This window comes from Salmo salar, chromosome ssa14, assembly GCF_905237065.1.
Source record: "Salmo salar chromosome ssa14, Ssal_v3.1, whole genome shotgun sequence".
NCBI classification, from domain to species: Eukaryota; Metazoa; Chordata; class Actinopteri; order Salmoniformes; family Salmonidae; genus Salmo; species Salmo salar.
This window is the reverse complement of record NC_059455.1, coordinates 33807504-33834004: the sequence shown is the minus strand read 5'-3', so window position 1 is coordinate 33834004 and position 26501 is coordinate 33807504. Positions and strand designations below refer to the sequence as shown.

The following is a 26501-nucleotide window of genomic DNA, read 5'->3' as shown; positions in this document are numbered from 1 at the left end:
GGCATTCTTGCAGGAGCTAACTAGTCAATCAGTGCAGCTTCCTGGTGTGCAGTCAGGGCAGCTTGCCTTGCTACTTTTCATTTGTGTCAGTCAGAAGTGTGGTTGACCACTAACCAGGATAACTGTCTTACACCTCTACTCTGACATTTTATTTCCTCCAGGGATGGGAGGCCAGTGACGTGTAAGGGGGGAGGGTGGGGGGGGGGACTGGACAGAGTTGCTGGTAGTGGTGGTGCTCTTGTAAAATGGACCAGGAATATGAGAGAAGGCTGCTGAAGCAAATCAACCATCAGAACCTACCAGTCGGCCAGCTGGCTAAGGTGAGTAAGGCGATCAGCTGTATTTCTGGTATTAAAAACAGAATTGCCGGCAAAAGGATTGGGGAGAGAACAGAAACAGATGTGTTTGGATAGATACTAACAAGTAATCCATTTTGAACCAATCTGGATGGTTGTCATGTATGGAGAGTGAAAAGCTTTGTGTAGTAGTGCATTCAACAAAATGTTTTGCCTATTGCACATGTTGACACTGTTTGTTTAACCATTTCAGTCTGGAGGTGCAACCTGCAGTCCTCTCAGTGTCAAATCTGGGGACCGATTCATTCCTATCCGTGCTGGAAGCAACTGGTGTATCAACTTCCACTATGCCAATGTAAGCAACACACCTTTCCTCCAATTGTGTACCTCAAATGATATACTCTCTCAGCCACTGTCTCTCTCTCACATACTCATTGATATGTCTGTTTGTGCACGCATGTGCATTGGTTTTCACAACTTTGGCAATACCATTTTCAACCCCTTATTTACCTGCTCATTCTCCATAGGAGAACTGTCAATCTCCCAACCATAACCACAGGTCGAAGGATGCTGGGTCAGACACGGGGAAAGACACTGTGGCATATGCTGCACTGCTGAGGAACGAGTTGCTGGGGGCGGGGATAGAGAGCGTTCCAAACCTCCACACTGAGGACCGCCGCCACACCGTCTTCTCCCAGGACACACACAGCCTCTTCAGGGTGAGAGACGGAGAGAGAGAAACCCTGAGCCCCAGCACAAAACCGCCGATATACAGTGAGGCAAACTATCCTCACAATTAACATTCTGATTTGAATTATTCCTCCATAGTACACAGTCCACACTAAGAGAGTGCCTTTCGACAGTGGCAATGAAGTCTCGCCATACTCGCTCTCCCCACTCAGCAACAAGAGGTACGGATGAGTCCACTCTATGGACTAGTGACAACCACTGTCCTTAAAGGGACATTTCACAATTGTTCAACCTCATATTCATCATCTCCAGCATTTTCACATATGGTGGTGCTGAAGATGATGAATATGAAGTTTATATTTTTTTAAATGTCCCTTTAAAGCTAGAATCTGCATTTGGTGAAACAGCACCCAGACAGCACCCAACTGTTTGCCCCAGACCCTTTGTTATTGTTTTGTTGATGAAACCGAGGAGAGGAGTGTCTGGCAGCGTGGGCGTTGTAAAAAAGAAATCTGTATATATTTTCTGCTGTTCTATCCCACGTGCGACAATCTACGAGTGGGGGGGGGGATTTGAAGTAACTTCTTTGTTGTTGTTGTAATATCCCAAATGGACATGGAAGTTTCACCAAATACGGATTCTAGCCTTAACTGGCTTTAAGTGTGATGTTGGGTTTTCTATCCATCCAATATACAGGCACAGTTACTGTATGTTACATCCATCCAACATACAGGCACAGTTACTGTATGTTACATCCATCCAATATACAGGCACAGTTACTGTATGTTACATCCATCCAATATACAGGCACAGTTACTGTATGTTACATCCATCCAATATACAGGCACAGTTACTGTATGTTACATCCATCCAACATACAGGCACAGTTACTGTATGTTACATCCATCCAATATACAGGCACAGTTACTGTATGTTACATCCATCCAATATACAGGCACAGTTACTGTATGTTACATCCATCCAACATACAGGCACAGTTACTGTATGTTACATCCATCCAATATACAGGCACAGTTACTGTATGTTACATCCATCCAATATACAGGCACAGTTACTGTATGTTACATCCATCCACAACATACAGGCACAGTTACTGTATGTTACATCCATCCAATATACAGGCACAGTTACTGTATGTTACATCCATCCAATATACAGGCACAGTTACTGTATGTTACATCCATCCAATATACAGGCACAGTTACTGTATGTTACATCCATCCAATATACAGGCACAGTTACTGTATGTTACATCCATCCAATATACATGTCTGCTAATGCAAAAATACCATACACACCAATCTTTTTATAAACTTCCATAGCATATGGACCTCTATCGCTGGAACTTACCCCTCCCTCACTCCCATGTTTGTATAGTCACAAGCTCCTTCGTTCCCCTCGGAAGCCAGCCCGTAAGATCTCCAAGATCCCCTTCAAAGTGCTCGATGCCCCTGAGCTGCAGGATGACTTCTACCTCAACCTGGTAGACTGGTCTGCAGGCAACCTGCTGTCTGTGGGCCTGGGGGCCTGTGTGTACCTGTGGAGCGCCTGCACCAGCCAGGTTAGAGTGAGGGAGGGGCCAGGGGAGAGTGAGGGAGGGGCCAGGGGAGAGTGAGGGAGGGGCCAGGGGAGAGGGAGGGAGGGGCCAGGGGAGACTGTCGTGTCTTTGGCATCATTAAAACCGAAGACATGTTTATCAAATAACTCTCTGTAATTATTATTACGCGATTAAACTGATTAATCGTGTAACTGTAATTAACTAGAAGGTCGGGGCACCAAGGAAAATATTCAGATTACAAAGTTATAATTTTCCTAATATAACTTTCAGATATTAATATCTGATCGATTAGTCTCCTTTAATGATGTTAGTTTACCTCCCGTCAATCTCATTCCAAACGTCGTAAATTGTTGGTTATCTGCACGAACCCAGTCTTCACTATGAGTCATCCATACATCAATTGTCTTAAAATCATTTATTTATTAAACAAAATAATTCACAGAAATGCATAACAAACAGATATGGTTACAAGGAAATGATAGGAGAATGTGCCCTAGTGGGCTAAACCGGCATGGCGGCTTGTTACACAAAGAAAGGGGGTTGGGCTTGAATGAAAGAGCGGGAAGACTGAGGAACAGAGAAAGCAGCTATGCCATTTTAAATACAGTATCGTATGCGTTCTAAATTACCGCCCATTTGGAAAAGGAAAATGCAATAAATATTTACTCTGAGCTGCGCTTCGGTAGGTTGGTCGTAGATGCTGGCCGTGTTGGCCAACAGAGATCTTCCTGTCCTCGGGAAGAATGTCACTGGTGGTAAAATGGATATGTTGTAGTATCTTCGTTGTGTGTTAGACTGGATACGTCGTCCGTCCTTTCCTAGCCCACGTCTACAGCGGCCGCTGCTAACTCAACGGCTAGGAAGTATCACTTCTGTAGTGAATCAGAGTTCAAAGTTCATACCATTCACAACCAAAGCTCATGCCGAGGTTGGCTTAGTTCTGTACTTGACATGTGTGTCCTTTTAACGCAGAGGCTGCAGACCTCACGTACCCGGAACAGACTGGTTACATTTCGTCACTGACTTATATAGTGGCGAGGGGAGAAGGGTGTGTTTCATCGTTTATAACCCCTGTCTCTTCACAGGGGCGGGCCACTGATTGGTCAGGGCTTTCCTTATGAAAACCCAATTCTCTCATTTGGAAGCTAAAATTACATTTAATCTCCTAACAAACAGTTTCAATATCAAACATTTAAATTGCACAACAATTCCATGTGAATCTGATAACTATAATGTGTAGACTTTCCCAGATACAGTTTGTCATCCTGTCATCAGTCATAATGTCTTAGATGACAACTGAACAGACATCATATTCATTAAGTACCTGGTATATTTCCAACTGGTTCTATTACTGAAATATGATTCCTTTCCCCCCACTTGTTTGATGTTCCCAGACTCTCTATATTTAACAAAGGCTATTCAAAAGTCCTTCAGTAGGGTCAGAGAGGGAGGGGAAGGGAGAAAGGTATTTATGGGGGGGGTCATAAACCTTACCCACAGGCCAATGTCAAGACAACACAAACCTCTATTATTGCTTATTTTCTATCCATGTATTTATCCCTGCAGGTGACAAGACTGTGTGACCTGTCAGTGGACGGGGACTCTGTGACATCAGTGTGTTGGAATGAAAGGGTGAGTTTACAGCCCTGCTCAATATCTGTGATCATTCTGTTGATAAATACTTTTATGAGGAAAAAAACAGGGACATTTAGTTTTCATAAAGGAAGACTGACACTCTTAACAAGACATGTATCATCTACCTTACATCTAGTCACTCACTGGCCTGGGTTGTATCCATCCTCTCAGGGGAGCCTCGTTGCTGTGGGAACCCATAAGGGTTATGTTCAGATCTGGGACGCAGCTGGAGGGAGAAAGCTGACCAGTCTGGAAGGCCACTCGGCTCGCGTCGGTCAGTGATGCATGTCGATTTAGGAGTCGATTTGATATGTTTTTGTATCCGTGTGTATATGTTCATGTGTGTGACAAGATCTATCCTTTGAGAGGACTTGGTTTTTACAATTTGATATTTGCCTTGTATTTCTTTATCCATTATCCGTACTTGCGTAAATAGTGGATGATTAGGTATGTTTAATAGAATGTTTTATAGTACTACAAAAATGAAGTATGCTTTAAATGCCAGGATGTCATACTCATTTAGATTTTCATTGAGTACGGTACAAATTTGTTGCATGTTATTGAGGAAGAGAAGAGTATTTTCAGACCCATGTGTGTTTGACAACAGTTGATAATCAGCTAATAGTCATATAGGGGACACTGTACCAAAATTAACGAATGATTTAAAATTCCATGTTAGAAGACATTCTCACTATTGGTAAGCCTGGTATGTTAATCGTTTTGCTTACTGCATACATTTTTACTAAACAGTACGTTCTAATTAGTATGTAGTACAATTAGTACACAGTATGTAGTTTTAGTAAGTAGTAGGCAAGACAGATTCTGGACACGGCCTGTCTATTGGATAAAAAATAAATAAAACATATAATTGCTTAGGTAATACCAGATGGAATGGGACTGTAACATGGAGGATGTACTCTCTCTCTCCCACTCTCCAGGAGCACTGGCGTGGAATGGAGAACAGCTGTCTTCAGGCAGCAGGGACCGTGTGATCCTTCAGAGGGACGTCCGCACCCCTCCGTCCGCTGAGAGGAGGCTCCAGGGCCACAGGCAGGAGGTGTGTGGCCTCAAGTGGTCCCCCGACCACCAGCACCTGGCCTCTGGGGGCAACGACAACAAGGTGAGCAGGACCACTTCAGGGTCATATTCACATCACTGGCTCCTGTTCAGTAGGGAGAAACTTAGTGAGACAGCGGGGAGGTACTACATGATTTTCTCCAATAATCCAACACCGATGTTTGTTTTCAAACAGTTTCAGACAGTCTCTCAACACTGTGAATCTAACCCCCCCCCCCTTGCATTCAGTTCAACTCGACTTGTTGCAACATTTACAATACTGAACGGGATCCGTAACTCTCTTTCAAAACATTTTAACGACATTTGTGATACTGAACACACCCTCCCTTATCCTCAGCTGCTGGTGTGGAACAACTCCAGCCTGCTCCCGATGCAGCAGTACAGTGACCACCTGGCTGCAGTGAAGGCCATCGCCTGGTCACCCCACCAGCACGGGCTGCTGGTGTCCGGAGGGGGCACGGCCGACCGCTGCCTACGCTTCTGGAACACCTTGACAGGCCAGCCCCTGCAGAGCACTGACACAGGCTCCCAGGTCTGCAACCTGGCCTGGTCCAAGCACGCCAATGAGCTGGTGAGGCACTACTTACTTAATACCTGCTCCCAAAGCAACAGCTTTTCTGTGTATCCGGTCCTAAGCGATTTTCTTTCATCACAGAGTAGAATTATGTAGTCAAACGTCGCACATCACTTTTCATTGAACACTAGGCTGAAATAAATATTGTAATAGTGAAGTAAGGATTGCACACTCAACACTCAGTGTTTTGATCGTAAAGGATTTTAGTCAGGTCGGTGTTCATAAGTAGTGAATGGGTGTACACTCGATCATGTGTTTCAGGTGAGCACCCATGGCTACTCTCAGAACCAGATCCTGGTGTGGAAGTACCCGTCTCTGAACCAGGTGGCCAAGCTGACGGGACACTCCTACAGAGTTCTCTACCTGGTGAGACTGATGGAGGGGAGTAGTTGGGTGTCTGTAATGTTGAATAACACAGCAAATCATCATCATCACCACCACCAATTTGCCACCTTCCTCAGTATGTAGAAAGTAAGGTTGCAAAATTCCTGGGACTTTCATTAAATTCCCTGGTTTTCCCGAAATCCCGGTTGGAGGATTCTCTGAATAAGCAGGAAATCTGGAACCAGGATTTCTGTAAAACCAGGGACTTTTTTGACAGTTCCTAGAATTGTGCAACCCTAGTAGAAAGTACAAACTCGATATTCAACTCTTTCTGTTCCCTCTCCTCAAGGCTGTGTCACCAGACGGAGAGGCCATTGTGACGGGAGCGGGAGACGAGACTCTGCGTTTCTGGAATGTTTTCAGTAAGACACGCTGCACCAAGGTTAGTGAACAGAACACATCTTGTCATTGCTCTTTTTCATTTGGCCAGTCACAGGTTTGCTGCTTGATTATGTCAAATAAAGAACTTCCTTGTTGTTGTGTTCTTCCTTCAGGAGTCCAAGTCGGTGTTGAATCTCTTTACCAGGATACGATAGTGAAATGGGAGGAGGACTAAAGTAGAGGGGGTCGGGGAGACATCACCTTGAAACCCGCATAAACCCCCCTTTACCACTCCACTGTAACTCAGTACACCACAGCACCAACCATCACTACGAGCAAACTCCTCACTTCTCAATTCCACCTTTTTTACAGAGGACAGCTCCAACCACCACCAGCCTGCGAGCAGCTGTCCCACTAAAGTGATGTCATTGATTAAAAACGAACACAGCCTTAGAGTGAGGGGCTTGTTGTCTCTGTACAACGTCTGTCCTATATTTCTGTCGTGGATGTCCTGAGATGTTTTAGAATTATCATTAGGGCCAGCAGTTATTATTTTATCTGACCATGTGACCTGACCAGGGCCCAGAGTTTCTACTGGTCAGGAAAAAAGTCCTGTCTTTAGACATATACCTCCACTAATATAAAATCGAAAATAGTTGAATATATAAAATCCTCTCATCACGGTGTATCGTTTCTCAGCCTTTCCTACATAACAGAGAGAGAGGCCTGGGGGACTTTCTATATTTTGATAATATGTATCTGAACTACCATAGAATCCAACAGAATGTCATGATAATAAACGAGTACACCAATACAGTCAGCCTGCCCGAGCAGCTGCAGAGACTCAGATCTGTTTATTATTTTCTTTCTAAACATCCCTACAACGTTCTTATACATCCTTATAACACAATCTTAACATGATTATAACATGATCATAACATGCTTATAACATGATCATAACTCTCAGATCCCACTAAATACCTGGGTGAAAATCGGCTTTAAAAAATATATATTGGATAGTATCACCCTTCAAAACAGACAGGTTTGTATCGCCCACCACAACCCAATGTTTTCACTGGTCTCTTTGGGCCGGATTAGAGTTTTCTTCCCTCTGTACTGCCTACGCCATAGAGTCCAGAGCAGGATATAACTTGATCAGACAAACAACTGTTAATCACTATTCTGAAGAAACCACGATGCCTTTCTTCACATGGCCATAACAATAGTAACATCCCATGACATTAACACAGGGACAGTTTTACCTTGGTACTTCAACCCCCCACAGAATACATACTACTGCAGCCATGTGAGTGCACCACCAGCATAAAGTTGATCCAATTCACACAAAGTCCTTGTCGGGGGACTCCAATCCTCTGGGTTCCCCTGAACAGGTCCTGGGTCTCAGGAGGTCTTGGTTCAGACAAGGCAAGTACTGCAGCCACACTAGTAATCTGCAGAGTAGCCAGTAGTGCCCTGCAGACCTCGACACAACAGCGAGAACTCCTTCACGATCTCCTTAACACGCCGCTTGTTTGTCTGTTCCCTGGGAAAAATAGGGTGAATGAGATAGATGTATCTTGAGTAGATCAGAAAGGGTTCAAACAGGTACATAGCTGTTTGCGCATCTTGGAGGACTGCTACATAATGATATTGTTCCTGAGACATTAAATTCATCTGTCACAGTGAGATCTGAAGGTCAGAGCAGTGTGACTACAAAGAACCTGGAACGCCAAATGAGTGCATGAATGGATGTGTAGACTACCTGAGGAGTTGCTGGCTGAAGGTGTCCTTCTGCTCCATGGAGACCTGGGCAGAGGGGAACCCTGGGACATGTAGTCCTTCCTTCAGCCACTGGGCCAGCAGCACAGGGCAATGTCTGTTCAGACAGAAAAGCACCTCAGAGAAGTGCTCCGTCAGACAGCAGAAAGACTGACTTCCAACCATCTGGTGATGACACAGAGGGAGAGAAAGATGTAACAAGAATCCCAAGGGTGAGCACTGACTGAAACATAATTATACCCATTCATTGGCCACTATTGTTCTTAGAGCAGTGGTTCCCAACCTTTTTCAGTTACTGTACTACCAACTGAATTTGACTGCCCGGAGTACCCCCTCATTTGTATTTTACCGGTAAGCCTATGGTCTCATGAGTCTTCTCAAGTACCCCTTGTGGATAGTCCAAGTACAGGGGGTTGGGAACCACTGGTCTGGAGGACTGAGTCACTGACTGCAGTCTTGTCCTACTCGTGAGGGTATTTCTTTCCCACACACTAACAGAGATACCAGTTGGTTACCTCCAGGATGGTGTGTACGAGAAGCTTCCCGTCCCTCTGTAGCACCTGACCAATAGGAGGGATGTCTCCACAATGACAGACCAACTCCATCTGATGGGGAGGTATGGAGGAAGGATGTATGGAACAGCCACATTATGACATGAGGGGTGCAGAATAAACAGGAGTTATGCAGGGATGCAAACTAGTCACCTTTCGGGGATATTCGCGTTTTTGAATCCAAAATAGGTGACCTACGTGCTTTGTGTAGATCTGAGAACAGTTTGGGTGGGGGCTTTGGGTCACTACTGGTTGTAGGACGAACAAGTGATACGCGTTTGGAGCAATACTGGCTGTTTCCAAGGCTCAGCCAATCGTTCACATAACAGAATGCAGCACGCGACTGAAGAGAGAAAAGACAACCAATTTGCTAGTTACACCATCAGTGTGCACTCTGGAAAGACAGCGGGAGAGTGGAAAGTATGGAGTTAACATTTCACACAGATTGCCAGGGTCCAGTAAACAACTAACGCGTTATAGGAAAGGCAGTTTGCTCGTCTCCTGAATGATAATGAAGAGGTAGGTGAGAAGGTGATGAAGCGTATTTCATGAACCGAAAAACAACTGGCATTTGGACATTTTGAGGTGAGGGAGAAAGTGTGGTGGAACAAGTATTGTTAGCATTAAGTATCTTGCTAGCTTGATTGAATTCTCCGTTAGCTAGCCAGAGAAATGTTGAGCAACATTAGCCAACTTAACTGATCAAATAATTGAGTTTATGGTGTGAAATTAGCTGGCTAATAGTCAGACAGCTAACGTTATAACATCAGATGCGCTAATGTTAGTAACCTAACCAATTCGCTATAGTATTAACTGGTATACAACTCCTTGCCTCTCCTCAAGTTATAACGCGTTAGTTGCTTACTGGACCCTGGCAATCTGTGTGAAATGTTAACTAGCTAATGAACTATCTGAAATGTTTTCCCTCTAAAATATGTGGTTCATTTTCCGAATGAGATAATTAGGTGAATAATTAAAAAATATATATATTTAACCTTTATTTAACTAGGCAAGTCAGTTAAGAACAAATTCGTATTTACAATGATGGCCTACTGGGGGAACAGTGGGTTAACTGCCTTGTTCAGGGGCAGAACGACAGATTTTTACCTTGTCAGTGTAACCGATGTGAAATGGCTAGTTAGTTAGCGGTGGTGCGCGCTAATAGCGTTTCAATCAGTGACGTCACTCGCTCTGAGACCTGAAGTGGTTGTTCCCCTTGCGTTGCTAGGGCCGTGGCTTTTGTGGCGCGATGGGTAACGATGCTTCGTGGGTGTCAGTTGTTGATTTGTGCAAGGGTCCCTGGTTCTCATTTTCAGTCAGGGGTATGCCAGGTGTACTCTCTGCCTGAAAGGGTAGCATGCTCTGCTGGCACATCGTAGAACAGATGTCCACAGGTAGAAAGTGTACAATGTAACAATGTGTAGCCCAAAGATATTTATTTTGTTGTGTTGAACTTGACAGTAACATGTGTGAGTGAAGGGGCATTATTACATTTTTTACTCAGTGAACGTTATTTTTGCACACATGTAGCCTTGTGTACTTGATCGATGTCTATAGTGGCCACTATAATAGAGCAAAGATAGAATGCATGTTTGTTTCATTCTATTTCTACTTTAAGGTGTTTTTTTCCCAAGTGCAACATTTATGTGTGTGGTCACAAACGTTCTATTATAAAGGCTGTCATGGCTAACTGCAATATTAGTGTATTGTTTTTTGCAGTAAAGTGTATTGTCATTTGCAGTAAAGTCTAGGCAACAAATAACATTGGATTCCTTTCTTTACATTTTTTAGCTGTGAGTTAGGTTCACATTAACCACTTTTTATTTTACACACAGAGACTGATAATGGAGATCATATTATTTGTTGTTTAATTAGTTAAAACCTGCATTTCCCCCTAGCAGGGATTTATTGCATGTTTCAGTGAAAAACAAGTGTAACCTGTTTGGGCCCTCAGCAGTTTGCATCCCTGGTTATGACTTCCGTTCATGGGATAGTACAAGACGTAAAGTTATTTGTGAAGTGATTGGTAATGTGTCATCATCGCACCTACTTAACTTACAAAGAACATACAGGCTGACTTCGCTGTAGGTGTCTCTGGGAACTTCAGTGACAGGACCCCTGAAAAAGAGTTGGTGCAGAACCAGTTGTATACACCTACCACATTACAGTGCACTTGGAATTACAATGTGGGTTACATGGCAAAGTCGCTCACCGCAGTAGAATAGAGCCTTTACATCTTGATGGTCAGACAGGTAGAGGTCAGGCTTCCTTTTGAGGGCCTATGGAGTCAACAACACACACATAAGCCACCTTTTTACCTGATTCTAACATGCGTCCTTTGTCCTGATCTTGTCCACATTCTGATTGTGTCCACATTATTTGACAGGTGTAGATGATTCAAATATGCATTGTGATTTGATTGTGATCATATACACCTGTCAAAAATGTGGGGACAATTGGAATCTGGACAAGATCAGGACAAAGGACACATGTTAGTGCCCGGTATAAATGATGCTAAAGATACACACACACATAGACACACAAATATTTATCCAGAATGTAATCTCCGAGACAGAGAATGGGACTATAAGAATAAGACAGACCTGGGCATGGAGTTGCATGAATGACTCAACAATATCAGGATGTTCCCTTGGGCCTGAAAAATAGATGGAATAGAGAACACACAAAAAGATGTCAAATAGGAAATACAGTTGAAGTCGGAATATTACATACACCTTAGCAAAATACATTTAAACTCAGTTTTTTACAATTACTGACATTTAAAATCCCTGTCTTAGGTCAGTTAGGATCACCACTTTATTTTAAGAATGTGAAATGTCAGAATAATAGTAGAGATAATTATTTATTTCAGCTTTTACTTATTTCATCACATTCCCAGTGGGTCAGAAGTTTACATACACTCAATTAGTATTTGGTAGCATTGCCTTTAAATTGTTTAACTTGGGTCAAACCTTTCGGGTAGCCTTCCACAAGCTTCCCACAATAAGTTGAGTGAATTTTGGCCCATTCCTCCTGACAGAGCTGGTGTAACTGAGTTAGATTTGTAGGCCTCCTTGCTCGCACATGCTTTTTCAGTTCTGCCCACAAATATTTTATGGGATTGAGGTCAGGGCTTTGTGATGGCCACTCCAATAACTTGACTTTGTTGTCCTTAAGCCATTTTGCCACAACTTTGGAAGTATGCTTGGGGTCATTGTCCATTTGGAAGACCCATTTGCGACCAAGCTTTAACTTCCTGACTGATGTCTTGAGATGTTGCTTCGATATATCCACATAATTTTCCATCCTCATGATGCCATCTATTTTGTGAAGTGCACCAGGCCCTCCTGCAGCAAAGCACCCCCACAACATGATGCTGCCACCCTCGTGCTTCACGGTTGGGATGGTGTTCTTCGGCTTGCAAGCCTCCCCCTTTTTCCTCCAAACATAATGATGGTCATTATGGCCAAACAGTTCTATTTTTGTTTAATCAGATCAGAGGACATTTCTCCAAAAAGTACAATCTTTGTCCCCATGTGCAGTTTCAAACCGTAGTCTGTCTTTTTTATGGCGGTTTTGGAGCAGTGGCTTCTTCCTTGCTGAGCGGCCTTTCAGGTTATGTCGATATAGGACTCGTTTTACTGTGGATATAGATAATTTTGTACCTGTTTCCTCCAGCATCTTCACAAGGTCCTTTGCTGTTGTTCTTGGATTGATTTGCACTTTTCGCACCAAAGTACATTAACTTGTTATGGATAGGGGGCAGTATTTTCACGGCCGGATAAAAAACGTACCCGATTTAATCTGATTATTACTCCTGCCCAGAAACTAGAATATGCATATAATTATTAGCTTTGGATAGAAAACACCCTAAAGTTTCTAAAACTGTTTGAATGGTGTCTGTGAGTATAACAGAGCTCATTTGGCAGGCCAAAACCTGAGAAGATTCCAAACAGGAAGCGCCCTCTCTGACCATTTCTTGGCCTTCTTGATCATCTCTATCCAAAACATGGGATCTCTGCTGTAACGTGACATTTTCTAACACTCCCATAGGCTCTCAGAAGGCGCCAGAACGTTGAATGATGACTTTGCAGGCCATGGCTGAAAAACAGTAGCGCATTTGGTAAGTGGTCGATCTGAGAACAATGAGACTGGCGTGCACGAGACGACTCCATGTTTTCATTTTCAGTCTTTGAACGAAAACAACGACTCCCGGTCGGAATATTATCGCTTTTTTACGAGAAAAATCGCATAAAAATTTATTTTAAACAGCGTTTGACATGCTTCGAAGTACGGTAATGGAATATTTTGAATTTTTTTTGTCACGAAACGCGCCGGGCGTGTCACCCTTCGTTACCCTTCGGATAGTGTCTTGAACGCACAACAAAACGCCGCTATTTGGATATAACTATGGATTATTTGGAACCAAACCAACATTTGTTATTGAAGTAGAAGTCCTGGGAGTGCATTCTGACGAAGAACAGCAAAGGTAATCCAATTTTTCTTATAGTAAATCTGAGTTTGGTGAGTACCAAACTTGGTGGGTGTCAAAATAGCTAGCCCGTGATGGCGAGCTATCTACTCAGAATATTGCAAAATGTGCTTTCACCGAAAAGCTATTTTAAAATCGGACACCGCGATTGCATAAAGGAGTTCTGTATCTATAATTCTTAAAATAATTGTTATGTTTTTTGTGAACGTTTATCGTGAGTAATTTAGTAAATTCACCGGAAGTGTTCGGTGGGAATGCTAGTTCTGAACGTCACCTGCTAATGTAAAAAGCTGGTTTTTGATATAAATATGAACTTGATTGAACAAAACATGCATGTATTGTATAACATAATGTCCTAGGAGTGTCATCTGATGAAGATCATCAAAGGTTAGTGCTGCATTTAGCTGTGGTTTTGTTTTTTGTGACATTATATGCTAGCTTGAAAAATGGGTGTCTGATTATTTCTGGCTGGGTACTCTGCTGACATAATCTAATGTTTTGCTTTCGCTGTAAAGACTTTTTGAAATCGGACAGTGTGGTTAGATAAAGGAGAGTCTTGTCTTTAAAATGGTGTAAAATAGTAATATGTTTGAAAAATGGAAGTTTTCGGATTTTCGAGGAGTTTGTATTTTGCGCCACGCCTATCATTGGATATTGGAGCAGGTGTTCCGCTAGCGGAACGTCTAGATGTAATTAACCTCTAGGAGCCAGAATGCGTCTCCTTCCTGAGCGGTATGATGGCTGCGTGGTCCCATGGTGTTTATACATGCATACTATTGTTTGTACAGATGAACGTGGTACCTTCAGGCATTTGGAAATTGCTCCCAAGGATGAACCAGACTTGTGGAGGTCTATAATTGTCTTTCTGAGGTCTTGGCTGATTTCTTTTGATTTTCCCATGATGTCAAGCAAAGAGGCACTGAGTTTGAAGGTAGGCCTTGAAATACATCCACAGGTACACCTCCAATTTACTCAAATGATGTCAGTTAGCCTTTCAAAAGCTTCTAAACCCATGATATAATTTTCTGGAATTTTCCAAGCTGTTTAAAGGCACAGTCAACTTAGTGTATGTAAACTTCTGACCCACTGGAATTGTGATACAGTGAATTATAAGTGAAATAATCTGGCTGTAAACAAGTGTTGGAAAAATTACTTCTGTCATGCACAAAGTAGATGTCCTAACTGACTTGCCAAAACTATAGTTTGTTAACAAGAAATTTGTGGAGTGGTTGAAAAACGAGTTTTAATGACTCCAACCTAAGTGTATGTAAACTTTCGACTTCAACTGTATGTGGAAGATGATGTGAGAATCAAATCTCAATTTACTTTCTCTTACCTTGCTGGAAGATAGATAGGGTGGTGGATGTGACCAGCTCAATAAGGGCCTGGATGGGGCTGAAATGATCTTTCTCACCCGCAAATATGTGGACCATCTGAAAGAGATTCAGTAATTCATAGAAATCCTTGTGGGCACATTTTTCAAGTGTAAGGCAAGCTATCAGTGACTAAATCCATTCAGCCATTGTTTTATATGGGGTCTTTTCAATGAAATGTAGTAAATTATTCTGAGTTGAAATGGGATTCACCCCGACCCTGTGGAGCATTGAATCTGATTTGGATGGTTGGTCTGTGGCGGCCCACCTGGCGTGTGAGGTCGAGAGCAGAGGCTTGTGGGAAGGCGCTGTAGATCTGTCCCAGCATCTCACTGAGCTGTTGCACCATGGGAGCAAAGTCATTGAGGAGGGTCTTTACGGACCTCTCAAACACCCCACACACTGCCTACGGGAGAAGACATGCTGTGAGAGAGTGCGAATCTAGTCTGGAATCCAATCTGAATATCACTTCGTTTCACTACTGCTTCAGAAGTTAAACAATCGTGAAATGGAGCAATATTCACTTCGGATTCCAGGCTAATGAAGAACATTATGACTATGTACAGTACATATTCAGATAGACATAGAGAACCATTTAAATGTTGCAACATTCTCATGTACATATAGATTACATTACTTACCTCCACCACTTCTGAGTCACTGAGCCACTTGCTGAGGATTGTCTGGATCAATGTGAAGACCTGCTGTAAGACCACCACCACCTGACAGAGCACAGACAAAGTAAACAGGATGACAGTAGTAATGGGTGGTGAGAGAGGTTCTGAGACAGAGAGAGCGAAAGAGGGAGGCAGGGAATGAGAGAAGGTGGGAGAGTGTAGAAAGATAGAGAGAGGGCAAAATAATGTGAGGAAGACAGAGTTGGGAGGAGACTCACTGGGTTGGGCCTGGCCTGAGCTGGGGTGGTGCCCTCTGACCCCTCGTCCTGCCTGCTGATGTCCAGCGTAGTAAACAGACTGGACAGCATACCCAGGATGTGGATGATAGACAGCTTGGCAGTGGGGCTGGGCTACACAAATGGAGAGGGAGATGGTTAGATCCAGACAAACTGAATACAGAGATACATTAGGAGCAAAGGTTACAGTAAGAGTGGGTGGGAGGATAAAACAGGCAGGAAAGAGACCCACAGTATGGAACCTATTTACATTGTATTTTACTGTATTGTAAGTCTGTGTCCAACACATGTATCTTTTAGGTGGTTGCATAGACCAAGTGCACTGTATAAGCATAATTTCCTTGTTCTTACCTCCTGGTGTGCCAGCGTGTCTAGCCTCTGGATGTGGGGGGTGATGAGGGTGGTCAGGCTGCCCAGGATCTCCTCCATTGGCAAGGCAGAGAGTAGGAAGCCCAGGCCCTGCATCAGCCACATGCACTGGCTGCTCTGCACACACACATGGATTCACAAATATAGTTTTAAATTCCATCCCTATATTTACAGAAAATAAACAATCAGCAGCAACAGTCTAAAACTTGATAATTTCTTTCAAAGACAAAGAATTTATACTGACCTTGTGGATATCTTTGACCAGTACGTCCTGTGAAAGGAAGAGAATGCTTGACATGAGTGTAAAAAAAGAACCAAAGCAACATTGAACGACAGCACAGTTACCACGCACCACATTTTGAGCTACAGTACACTGCATCTATCATCACATGCTTTGTGAATCTTATTGTCACAGAGACCTGTGACACGGTCATGATGTCATGGGTGTAAGGGGCAAGGTCGTGACGACACTCTCTGCAGATTCTCTTCAGAGTGGACACGCTGGACACGGACAGCTCAGCCTTCACCAAGCCCTGGAGCACCATGGGTAATACATTGCCTAACATCATCGGATGGTCCGCCAGCCACTCCGCTAGAGAACCTAGACAGCGAGAGAGAGGGGGTGGGAGATAAAGGAAAGAGACAGAGAAAGGAAGATAGACAGGAAAAGAGATTGTAGGGAAAAGAGGGACGGTCAGAACAAACAGAAAGGTAGCAAAGAAAACTATAATACAATTGGATTAAGATGTTGGCTAGCACCTATAGTGTACATGACGGTGTCAGCTAGCTGAATGTTGCTTATACTGATCCGTGGGATCAGACCGATGAGGCCTGGGATGACATCAGAGTAGTTGACGTCTATGGTCTCTGCTATAGCCTGGAAGCCAAAGAGAAGGGCCTCAGTGTCCTGGAAAAATACAAAAGAAAAATAGAAAACATGTCCCAGAAAGAGGAAGCTAGTGTCACGTCCTGATCCTAGTAAGATGTCATTTTCTATAGTAGAGTAGGTCAGGGCGTGACAGGGGGTGTTTTGGGTTGTTCTATGTTTTCTATTTCCATGTTTAAGTTCTAGTTTTTCTATTTCTATGTTGGGATTGTTTGGGTTGATCTCTAATTGGAGGCAGCTGATCCTCGTTGCCTCTGATTAGAGATCATATATAAGTAGGGGTTTTTCTTCCTGGGGTTTGTGGGTAGTTGTTTTCTGTTGAGTGTATGTCACCTGACGGAACGGTTGTCTTGTTAAAAAGTATATTCATTAAAAGTAAATATGAGCACTCTACACGCTGCGCCTTGGTCCCCTTTATACGACCCACGTTACAGAACTACCCACTATGATTGGATTAAGCGGCGTGCCCGGGCAGAAATGGACACCTGGTCACATCAGGAGTCGATTGAGAGGAGAGACTGAAATGGGGCCAGGTAATCGAGCAATATCGGAGCCTACCTGGGAAGAACGAGAGGCAGCCCCCAATTTTTTTCCATGGCGCGGAACCTGTAGAGATGATCCATGGCATGGAGCAACGGTCACTAGTCCGGAACCTATTATGACACCTCCCAGTCCGGAGCCTCCGGCGACGCTCCCCAGTCCGGAGCCTCCGGCGACGGCCTGCAGCCCGGAACCTCCAGCAATGATCTACAGTCCGGTTCCTTCGACGATCCACGGTCAGGTGGTAATAAAGCAGAAGGATCAGCGGGTGGAGCGGGGAGTACGCCCAGAACCGGAGCCGCCTCCTATGCTGGAAGTTAAGGTTACGTGGACTGCATTTGAGCCGCCATAGACTTTTGTCACCCTCCCTACCCTCCCTTTGTGTTTTGTGGTTGTTTTGATTATGTTGCATTCGGAGTCTACACCTTTTGGGGGGGGGGTACTGTCACGTCCTGATCCTAGTAAGATGTCATTTTCTATAGTAGAGTAGGTCAGGGCGTGACAGGGTGTTTTGGGTTGTTCTATGTTTTCTATTTCTATGTTTAAATTCTAGTTTTTCTATGTTGGGATTGTTTGGGTTGATCTCTAATTGGAGGCAGCTGATCCTCATTGCCTCTGATTAGAGATCATATTTAAGTAGGGGGTTTTCTTCCTGGGTTTGTGTGTCACCTGACGGAACTGTTGTCGGTCGTTTTGTTAAACAGTATATTCATTAAAAGTAAATATGAGCACTCTACACACTGCGCCTTGGTCCCCTTGATACGACCCACGTTACAGCTAGAGAGTGAGATTTCTATTTGTATTTATTATGGATCCCCATTAGCTGCTGCCAAAGCAGCAGCTACTCTTGCTGGGGTCCAGCAAAATTAAGGCAATTTATACATTGCCTTAATTTAAGGCAATTTATACATTGCCAAAATTAAGGCAATTTATACATTGCCTTAAAACATTACAATACATTCACAGATTTCACAACACACGGTGGGCCCTCAGGCCCCTACTCCACCACTACCACATATCTACAGTACTAAATCCATGTGTATGTATAGTGCGCGTATGTTATTGTGTGTATGCATGTGTCTGTCAATATTTGTATTGCTTCACAGTCCCCGCTGTTCCATAAAGTGTTTTTTTTTAATATTTTTTTAATCAAATTTTACTGCTTGCGTCAGTTACTTGATGTGGAATAGAGTTCCATGTAGTCATGGCTCTCTCATCACACCTGCGGGACAGGTTCAGGATGGCAACAACAACTGCCCGAGTTACACCAGGAACGCACAATCCCTCCATCAGTGCTCATAGGCTGAGAGAGGCTGAACAGAGGGCTTGTAGGCCTAGTGTAAGGCAGGTCCTCACCAGACATCACCGGCAACAACGTCGCCTATGGGCACAAACCCATCGTCGCTGGACTAGACAGGACTGGCAAAAAGTGCTCTTCACTGACGAGTTGTGGTTTTGTCTCACCAGGGGTGATGGTCAGATTCGTGTTTATCGTCGAAGGGATGAGCGTTACACCGAGACCTGTACTCTGGAGCGGGATCGATTTGGAGGTGGAGGGTTCATCATGGTCTGGGGCGGTGTGTCACAGCATCATCGGACTGAGCTTGTCATTGCAGGCAATCTCAACGCTGTGCATTACACGGAAGACATCCTCCTCCCTCATGTGGTACCCTTCCTGCAGGCTCATCCTTACATGAACCTCCAGCATGACAATGCCACCAGCCATACTGTTCGTTCTGTGCATGATTTCCTGCAAGACAGGAATGTCAGTGTTCTGCCATGGCCAGCGAAGAGCCCGGATCTCAATCCCATTGAGCACGTCTGGGACCTGTTGGATCGGAAGGTAAGGGCTAGGGCCATTCCCCCCAGAACTATCCGGGAACTTGCAGGTGCCTTGGTGGAAGAGTGGGGTAACATCTCACATCAAGAACTGGCAAATCTGGTGCAGTCCATGAGGAGGAGATGCACTGCAGTACTTAATGCAGCTGATGGCCATACCGGATACTGACTGTTATTTTAGATTTTGACCCCCCCTCCCCCCCTTTGTTCAGGGACACATTATTCCATGAATGTTAGTCACATGTCTGTGGAACTTGCTCAGTTTATGTCTCAGTTGTTGAATCTTGTTATGTTCATACAAATATTTACGTGAAGTTTGCTCTAAATAAACACAGTTGACAGTGAGAGGACGTTTCTATTTTTGCTGAGTTTATTACTGTGTGCCTCCCATAGTCTGTTCTGGACTTGGGGACTGTGAAGAGACCTCTTGTGGAATGTCTTGTGGGGTATGTATGGGTGTCCGAGCTGTGTGCCAGTAGTTTAGACAGACAGCTCGGTGCATTGAACCTCATAAATAAAAGTAGTGATAAAGTCAATCTCTCCTCCACTTTCAGCCAGAAGAGACTGACATGCATATTATTAATATTAGCTCTATGTGTACATCCAAGGGCCAGCCGTGCTGCCCTGTTCTGAGCCAATTGCAATTTTCCTAAGTCCTTTTTTGTGGCACCTGACCACACGACTGAACAGTAGTCAAGGTGCGACAAAACTAGGGCATGTAGGACCTGCCTTGTTGATAGTGTTGTTAAGAAGGCAGAGCAACACTTTATTATAGACAGACTTCTCATCTTAGCTTGTACTGCATCAATATGTTTTGACCATGACAGTTTACAATCTAGGGTTACTCCAAGCAGTTTAGTCATCTCAACTTGCTCAATTTCCACATGATCTATTACAAGATTTAGTTGAGGTTTATGGTTTTTTGAGTGTTTTGTTCCAAATACAATGCTTTTAGTTTTAGAAATATTTAGGGCTAACTTATTCCTTGCCACCCACTCTGAAACTAACTGCAGCTCTTTGTTGAGTGTTGCAGTAATTTTAGTCGCTGTAGTAGCTGACGTGTATAGTGTTGAGTCATCCGCATACATAGACACTCTGGCTTTACTCAAAGTCAGTGTCATGTCGTTAGTAAAAATTGAAAAAGCAAGAGGCCTAAACAGCTACCCTGGGGAATTCCTGATTCTAACTGGATTATATTTGAGAGGCTTCCGTTAAAGAACACCCTCTGTGTTCTGTTAGACAAGTAACTCTTTATCCACATTATAGCAGGGGGTGTAAAGCCATAACACATACATTTTTCCAGCAGCAGACTATGATCGATAATGTCAAAAGCTGCACTGAAGTCTAAGACAGCCCCCACAATCATTTTATCATCAATTTCTCTCAGCCAAGCTGTGCTTGTTGAGTGTCATTCCCTATAAGCATGCTGAAATTCTGTTATCAATTTGTTTACTGTGAAATAGCATTTTATCTGGTCAAACACCATTTTTTCCAGAAGTTTACTAAGGGTTGGTAACAGGCTGGTAACAGGCTGATTGGTCGGCTATTTGAGCCAGTAAAGGGGGCTTTACTATTCTTGGGTCCCTCCAGGCCTGAGGGTACACACTCTCTAGTAGGCTTAAATTGAAGATGTGGCAAATAGGAGTGGCAATATCTTCTGCTATCATCCTCAGTAATTTTCCATCCAGATTGTCAGACCCCGGTGGCTTGTCATTGTTGATAGACAACAATAATTTTTTCACTGCTTCCACACTGACTTTACAGAATTCAAAAGTACAATTCTTGTCTTTCATAATTTGGTCCGATATACTTGGATGTATAGTGTCAGCGTTTGTCATCCCTAAGTTTTCTTATCTTGCCAATGAAAAAGTAAATAAAGTAGTTTGCAATATCAGTGGGCCTTGTGATGAATGAGCCATCTGATTCAATGAATGAAGGAGCCGAGTTGTCTTTTTTTCCTAAAATGTCATTTTAGGTGCCCCAAAGCTATTTACTATCATTCTTTATATAATTTATATTTGTTTCATAGTGTAGTTTATTTTTATTTAGTTTAGTCACATGATTTCTTAATTTGCAGTACGTTTGCCAATCAGTTGGGCATTGCCATATCTTTTGCCTCATCCCTCTCAACCATACAATTTTTCAATTCCTCATCAATCCAAGGGGACTTAACAGTTTTTACAGTCATTTTCTTCATGGACGTGTGCTTATTAGTAACTGGAATAAGTAGTTTCATAAATGTGTCAAGTGCAGCGTCTGGTTGCTCTTCATTACACACCACAGACCAGCAAATATTATTTACATCATCAACATATGAATCACTACAAAACTTATTGTATGACCTCTTATACACTATATAAGGCCCAGCCTTTGGAACTTTGGTTTTCCTAGATATGGCTACTATATTGTGATCACTGAATCCTATGGATCTGGATGCTGCTTTAAAGCAAATATCTGTAGCATTAGTAAATATGTGATCAATACATGTTGATGATTTAATTACTGTGCTGTTTGTAACTACCCTGCTAGGTTGACTGACAACCTGCTCCAGGTTGCAGGCACTGGTTACAGTTTGACGTTTTTTCCTGAGAGGGTAGCTTGATGAGATGGAATCACACAGGAAAAAACATGACAAAATAGCTTTGGGATGTATACATACACTACCGTTCAAAAGTTTGGGGTCACATAGAAATGTCCTTGTTTTTGTCTATTAAAATAACATCAAATTGATCAGAAATACAGTGTAGACATTGTTAATGTTGTAAATGACTATTGTATCTGGAAACAGCAGATTTTTTTATGGAATATCTACATAGGTGTACGGAGGCCAATTAGCAGCAACCATCACTCCTGTGTTCCAATGGCACGTTGTGTTAGATAATCCAAGTTTATCATTTTAAAAGGATAATTGGTCATTAGAAAACCATCTCAACGTCAACAGTGAAGAGGCGACTCCGGGATGCTGGCCTTCTAGGTAGAGTTCCTGTCCAGTGTCTGTGTTCTTTTGCCCATCTTTATCCTTTCTGTTATTGGCAAGTCTGAGATATGGCTTTTTCTTTGCAACTCTGCCTAGAAGGCCAGCATCCCGGAGTCACCTCTTCACTGTTGACGTTGAGACTGGTGTTTTGCGGGTACTATTTAATGAAGCTGCCAGTTGAGGACTTGTGAGGCGTCTGTTTCTCAAACTAGACACTCTAATGTACTTGTCCTCTTGCTCAGTTGTGCACTGGGGCCTCCCACTCCTCTTTCTATTCTGGTTAGAGACAGTTTGCGCTGTTCTGTGAAGGAAGTAGTGCACAGCGTTGTACGAGATCTTCAGTTTCTTGGCAATTTCTCGCATGGAATAGCCTTCATTTCTCAGAACAAGAATAGACTGACAAGTTACAGAAGAAAGTTATTTGTTTCTGGCCATTTTGAGCCTGTAATCAAACCCACAAATGCTGACGCTCCAGATACTCAAGTAGTCTAAAGAAGGCCAGTTTTATTGCTTCATTAATCCGAAAAACAGTTTTCAGCTGTGCTAACATAATTGCAAAAGGGTTTTCTAATGATCAATTAGCCTTTTAAAATTATAAACTTGGATTAGCTAACACAACATGCCATTGGAACACAGGAGTGATGGTTGATGATAATGGGCCTCTATACGTCTATGTATATATTCCATTCAAAATCAGCCGTTTCCAGCTACAATAGTCATTTACAACATTAACAATGTCTACACTGTATTTCTGATCAATTTGATGTTATTTTAATGGACAAAAAATGTTATTTTCTTTCAAAAACAAGGACATTTCTAAGTGACCCCAAACCTTTGAATGGTAGTGTATGTCTTTGTATGTGTGACACGTTGTGTGATCGCTGTATTTATGTAAATTGGTGGCTGTACTGACCTGCCATGCTGCCGGTCTCTCTGTGTCCATCAGCAGTCGGCCCAGTCTATCATAGAGGTTACTGAGAAGCTCCGCCCCCAGGATCTCGTACACATACATCAGAGTGTCTGATATGTCGACTCTACCACACAAAACACACATGCAGTATAATCACAATGTGCCTTGGGCACTCTGCTCTATTCAAAATGAAATACTTTGGTCAAAACATTCAACAGATCTGTCGACTAGAAACTAGTGTTGGAAAAAGCATAACATACATCGTACAACAAAATCTTGGGTCAAATAATGTAAAATCTCAAGTGAAAATCAAAGAGCTCCTCCAAGGACTACAACTCCCATCCCTTCTGTAGAAGTAGACTTCCTGTTTACCTGTAGATCCTGAACTGCTCCTTGTCATCTGAGGACCAGGAAGTGTAGTCCTGCTCTGAGGGGAAGTGGGCCTTGTGGAGCAGGACGTCCACCAGCTGGAAGTAGACTGGTCTGTAGACCTGCAGGTAGACTACCTGCTTGTCCTCCTCAAATGACAGGATGTCATCCTGGAACCACAGGAAGTATACATCAGGAAGTGGCCATGCTACAATGTACAGATGAGGTACCTCCTCTCCAGCATTGTAGGTTTAACCACTAACCCTAACCCAAACTCTACACCAATACCTGCAGAGTGTACCAAAAGGTGGAGGAGCTGGTGGTCTTGTTTACTGGGTAGTGTCCAGGATTAGGGTGTAGAGGTTAGGGTGTAGGGTACATACCTGCAGAGTGTACCAGAAGGTGAGTGTGAGGGAGCTGGTGGTCTCATTGACTGGGTAGTGCCCGGGGATGCCAGTACAGAATAGGATCATGTTGACTAGGGCCAGGTATCCCTGCCAGTGTTCCACCTGTTCCAGAAGAGTCCTGTTCCACAAAGTCACACCCAGGGAGATGAGGTGAAACAGGTCCATAATGAGCCAAGAAAACTGGTTATCACTTAATACTAACAACACAGATGGTTCATAGATGTTCAACTAAGTATCAGCAAACTTTAGTTAGATAGTTAGCAAACTAACTATCTAGTAACATAGCCCAAGCCCTAACCTAAAGGTGTGTGTACCTGGAGTGTGTTTCCCCCAGAGCGACAGCGATGCGACAGATGCCATGGGAGGTCTCCATGTCTCCGTCCCTTGCTGCGGCTTTCAGCTGGTCATGGAGACCCAGCACCAGGGGCATCAAGTTCACCAGAGCATCAGTGTATCTGAACACACACACACACGCACAAATGTATGCTGAGTCAATATAATGCGTCTCAACAACAACTCATTATCAAAGTGCTCTGTGTGTGTGTGTGTGTGTGTGTGTGTGTGTGTGTGTGTGTGTGTGTGTGTGTCTATCTCACCTCTGGCAGTCAGGTTGGGATATAGAGCCGACAATGGTCTCCACGGCAGTGTCAAACAGCTCTGGGTCTGACAGAGCAGCAAAACAGTCCTGCAGCAGCCCCTCGCTCTCCCCATGCAGAGGAAAATTCAGTCCCACCCAGCTAGACAAGCACCGTAGGGCCCGCTCCTTCACCTGGCTGTTGCCCTCCTGCCTCTGGAGCAGCTGGCGCAGCAGGGGACATACCGCCGTCCACTCCCCAGCCAGGGCCTCTCTCAGCTGGGCACGACGGGCCTGGGGCAGCCGGCAGCTCTGGAACTCTTCTGGCAGCACGGTGAGGAGCTCCAGCAGGGCCAGGCACTGTGCATGGGCGTTCACTTCCTCCTCTGCCCCACCTCCTCCACCAACCCCAGCCCCACCCTGACTTCCGCCCTGATCCCCAGTCTTCTCTGGCTGGTAGACCCTGACCATGTCAGCCACAGCCTGGGGCCAGCCCTGGGGCATGGTGTGGAGGGCCAGGGAGGCCAGGGCCACACACAGCCTGGTCAGCACCATCTTTGGCCCAGAGGAGAAGTGGGAGATGTGGGAAAGGAGCTGCATCCTCAGTGTCTGGTGTTGGTCTGTGGGGAGGTCGGCCCAGTGACAGGAGATCTTGGTGTGAAGGGTGCTGGCGCCAAAGAACTGGATCTCGGGAAGCTGTTTTGACAATGGTGTAATAGTAAAAAGAATACAGTGTTCTTATGAGTGTCGTCATGGAGTGAAATACAAGCAGGAAAGGAATGATTACTACACAACAGAGTCTGTAGAAAGTACAGGGGAGTTTGTAGGATGGTGCTGTGGAGCGGACCTTGTCTGGGCTGAGCAGAGGCCAGCAGAACTGCCAGGCCTGACGGGAGGTCTGAGCCTGAGTCAGCCACTTCTGGGCCACATTCTTATGCTCCATGTCCGGGTCATAGTACAGTTGCTGGAGGGCCTAGAGGAGGGAGGAGAGGACATTTCCAATTCAATTAATTGAATTTACAATAGGGAGGGAAATTAAAAAGTGACCGGAATCCTTATCATACAATGTGTCCTTGAAGGCATGACTGTCACTGATAAGGAATGTAAGAGGGGAGCAGTGTAGCAGCCTCCAAAGCACACAGGATGGACAACTCTGCATGAGTGAGTGCTGTTGCTAATGGCAACTAATCCCAAGCACATGGTGGTGGTTATAATTAGCACAGTATGTTTGTAACTGATATCATATTACAACAGCCCCCTTCCCTCTATGTCCCATTGAACTAGCTAACTCCATATGAACTGCCCATTGTGAAATATGAATTCAAAAGCTATTCTGTAGCCTATTTGTTAAAGGTCAAAATTCCATTGTAATTAGTCTGTGCATTTTTCCAACTGTCAACCAATAGGCCTACATCTGTGTAGCCTATTTGGGCTATTTGGTAAATAATATGGAGGCCTTATAATTATCATTGTCACAAAGCATAAAACCCCAATGCTGATGAGATATTTAGAAAGACTTGACTGAGAAGAACAAATTGCTTTCAGACTTAATGAGAGCTGTCATTGTTGGTAGCCTACTGCATCAAACGAACCACTTCTCTTTCGCGCACTGTATGAGTTTGACAACTTACTGTTTCGACGTTTTCCACGGTTAATTCTAACGACACGAGGTCGGGGCTCTGCATGGAGCTGTCAGGGGGCTCCATCCCGTAGATGACAAGCTGTATAATGGGAACTCTTCTTTTAATGTCCGCTCTTAGATTTTTGCGCTTGCTGCCCGCGATCCGTGGGCTTTAAAAAGTCTCCCTCTATCAGACAGTGCTGTTGATGACACAGAGGCGGCCCCTGGCAGAAGGCCAGCCTGCTACTTGTTAAAAGTTAGTTGTCGTTAACGGATTCAGCATTCATTGTCGTTTTGTGACTGACACCTGTGCTGACCGTAGTGCTGACCACAAACCAGAGGTCT

The 26501-nt window shown here is 43.9% G+C and overlaps 2 protein-coding genes across 2 annotated transcripts in view; one reads left to right on the top strand and one right to left on the bottom strand.

The window, feature by feature from the left end:
- fzr1b (fizzy/cell division cycle 20 related 1b) overlaps positions 1 to 7403 on the top strand; it is a 7906-nt gene extending 503 nt beyond the window's left edge. The window contains exons 2-13 of the mRNA XM_014140738.2: positions 162 to 320; positions 550 to 651; positions 824 to 1015; positions 1125 to 1207; positions 2385 to 2568; positions 4132 to 4197; positions 4372 to 4474; positions 5139 to 5320; positions 5615 to 5848; positions 6113 to 6217; positions 6525 to 6617; positions 6730 to 7403. Coding sequence (XP_013996213.2) covers positions 246 to 320; positions 550 to 651; positions 824 to 1015; positions 1125 to 1207; positions 2385 to 2568; positions 4132 to 4197; positions 4372 to 4474; positions 5139 to 5320; positions 5615 to 5848; positions 6113 to 6217; positions 6525 to 6617; positions 6730 to 6771 — 1461 coding nt within the window. The 5' untranslated portion in view covers positions 162 to 245 and the 3' untranslated portion in view covers positions 6772 to 7403. The remainder of the gene's footprint in view (positions 1 to 161; positions 321 to 549; positions 652 to 823; positions 1016 to 1124; positions 1208 to 2384; positions 2569 to 4131; positions 4198 to 4371; positions 4475 to 5138; positions 5321 to 5614; positions 5849 to 6112; positions 6218 to 6524; positions 6618 to 6729) is intronic.
- On the bottom strand, positions 7369 to 26501 carry LOC106569400 (importin-13). The gene is made up of 21 exons (XM_014140734.2): positions 26167 to 26501; positions 25383 to 25508; positions 24558 to 25231; positions 24276 to 24416; positions 23938 to 24079; positions 23558 to 23724; positions 23189 to 23309; positions 16793 to 16940; positions 16453 to 16634; positions 16278 to 16304; positions 16016 to 16150; positions 15647 to 15778; positions 15393 to 15473; positions 15020 to 15157; positions 14715 to 14811; positions 11490 to 11542; positions 11099 to 11165; positions 10946 to 11004; positions 8851 to 8940; positions 8319 to 8500; positions 7369 to 8099 (listed from the first exon to the last, which is right to left on the bottom strand). Exons 1-21 carry the CDS (start codon positions 26239 to 26241, stop codon positions 8000 to 8002), a joined length of 2937 nt encoding a protein of 978 aa, XP_013996209.1. The 5' UTR covers positions 26242 to 26501; the 3' UTR covers positions 7369 to 7999.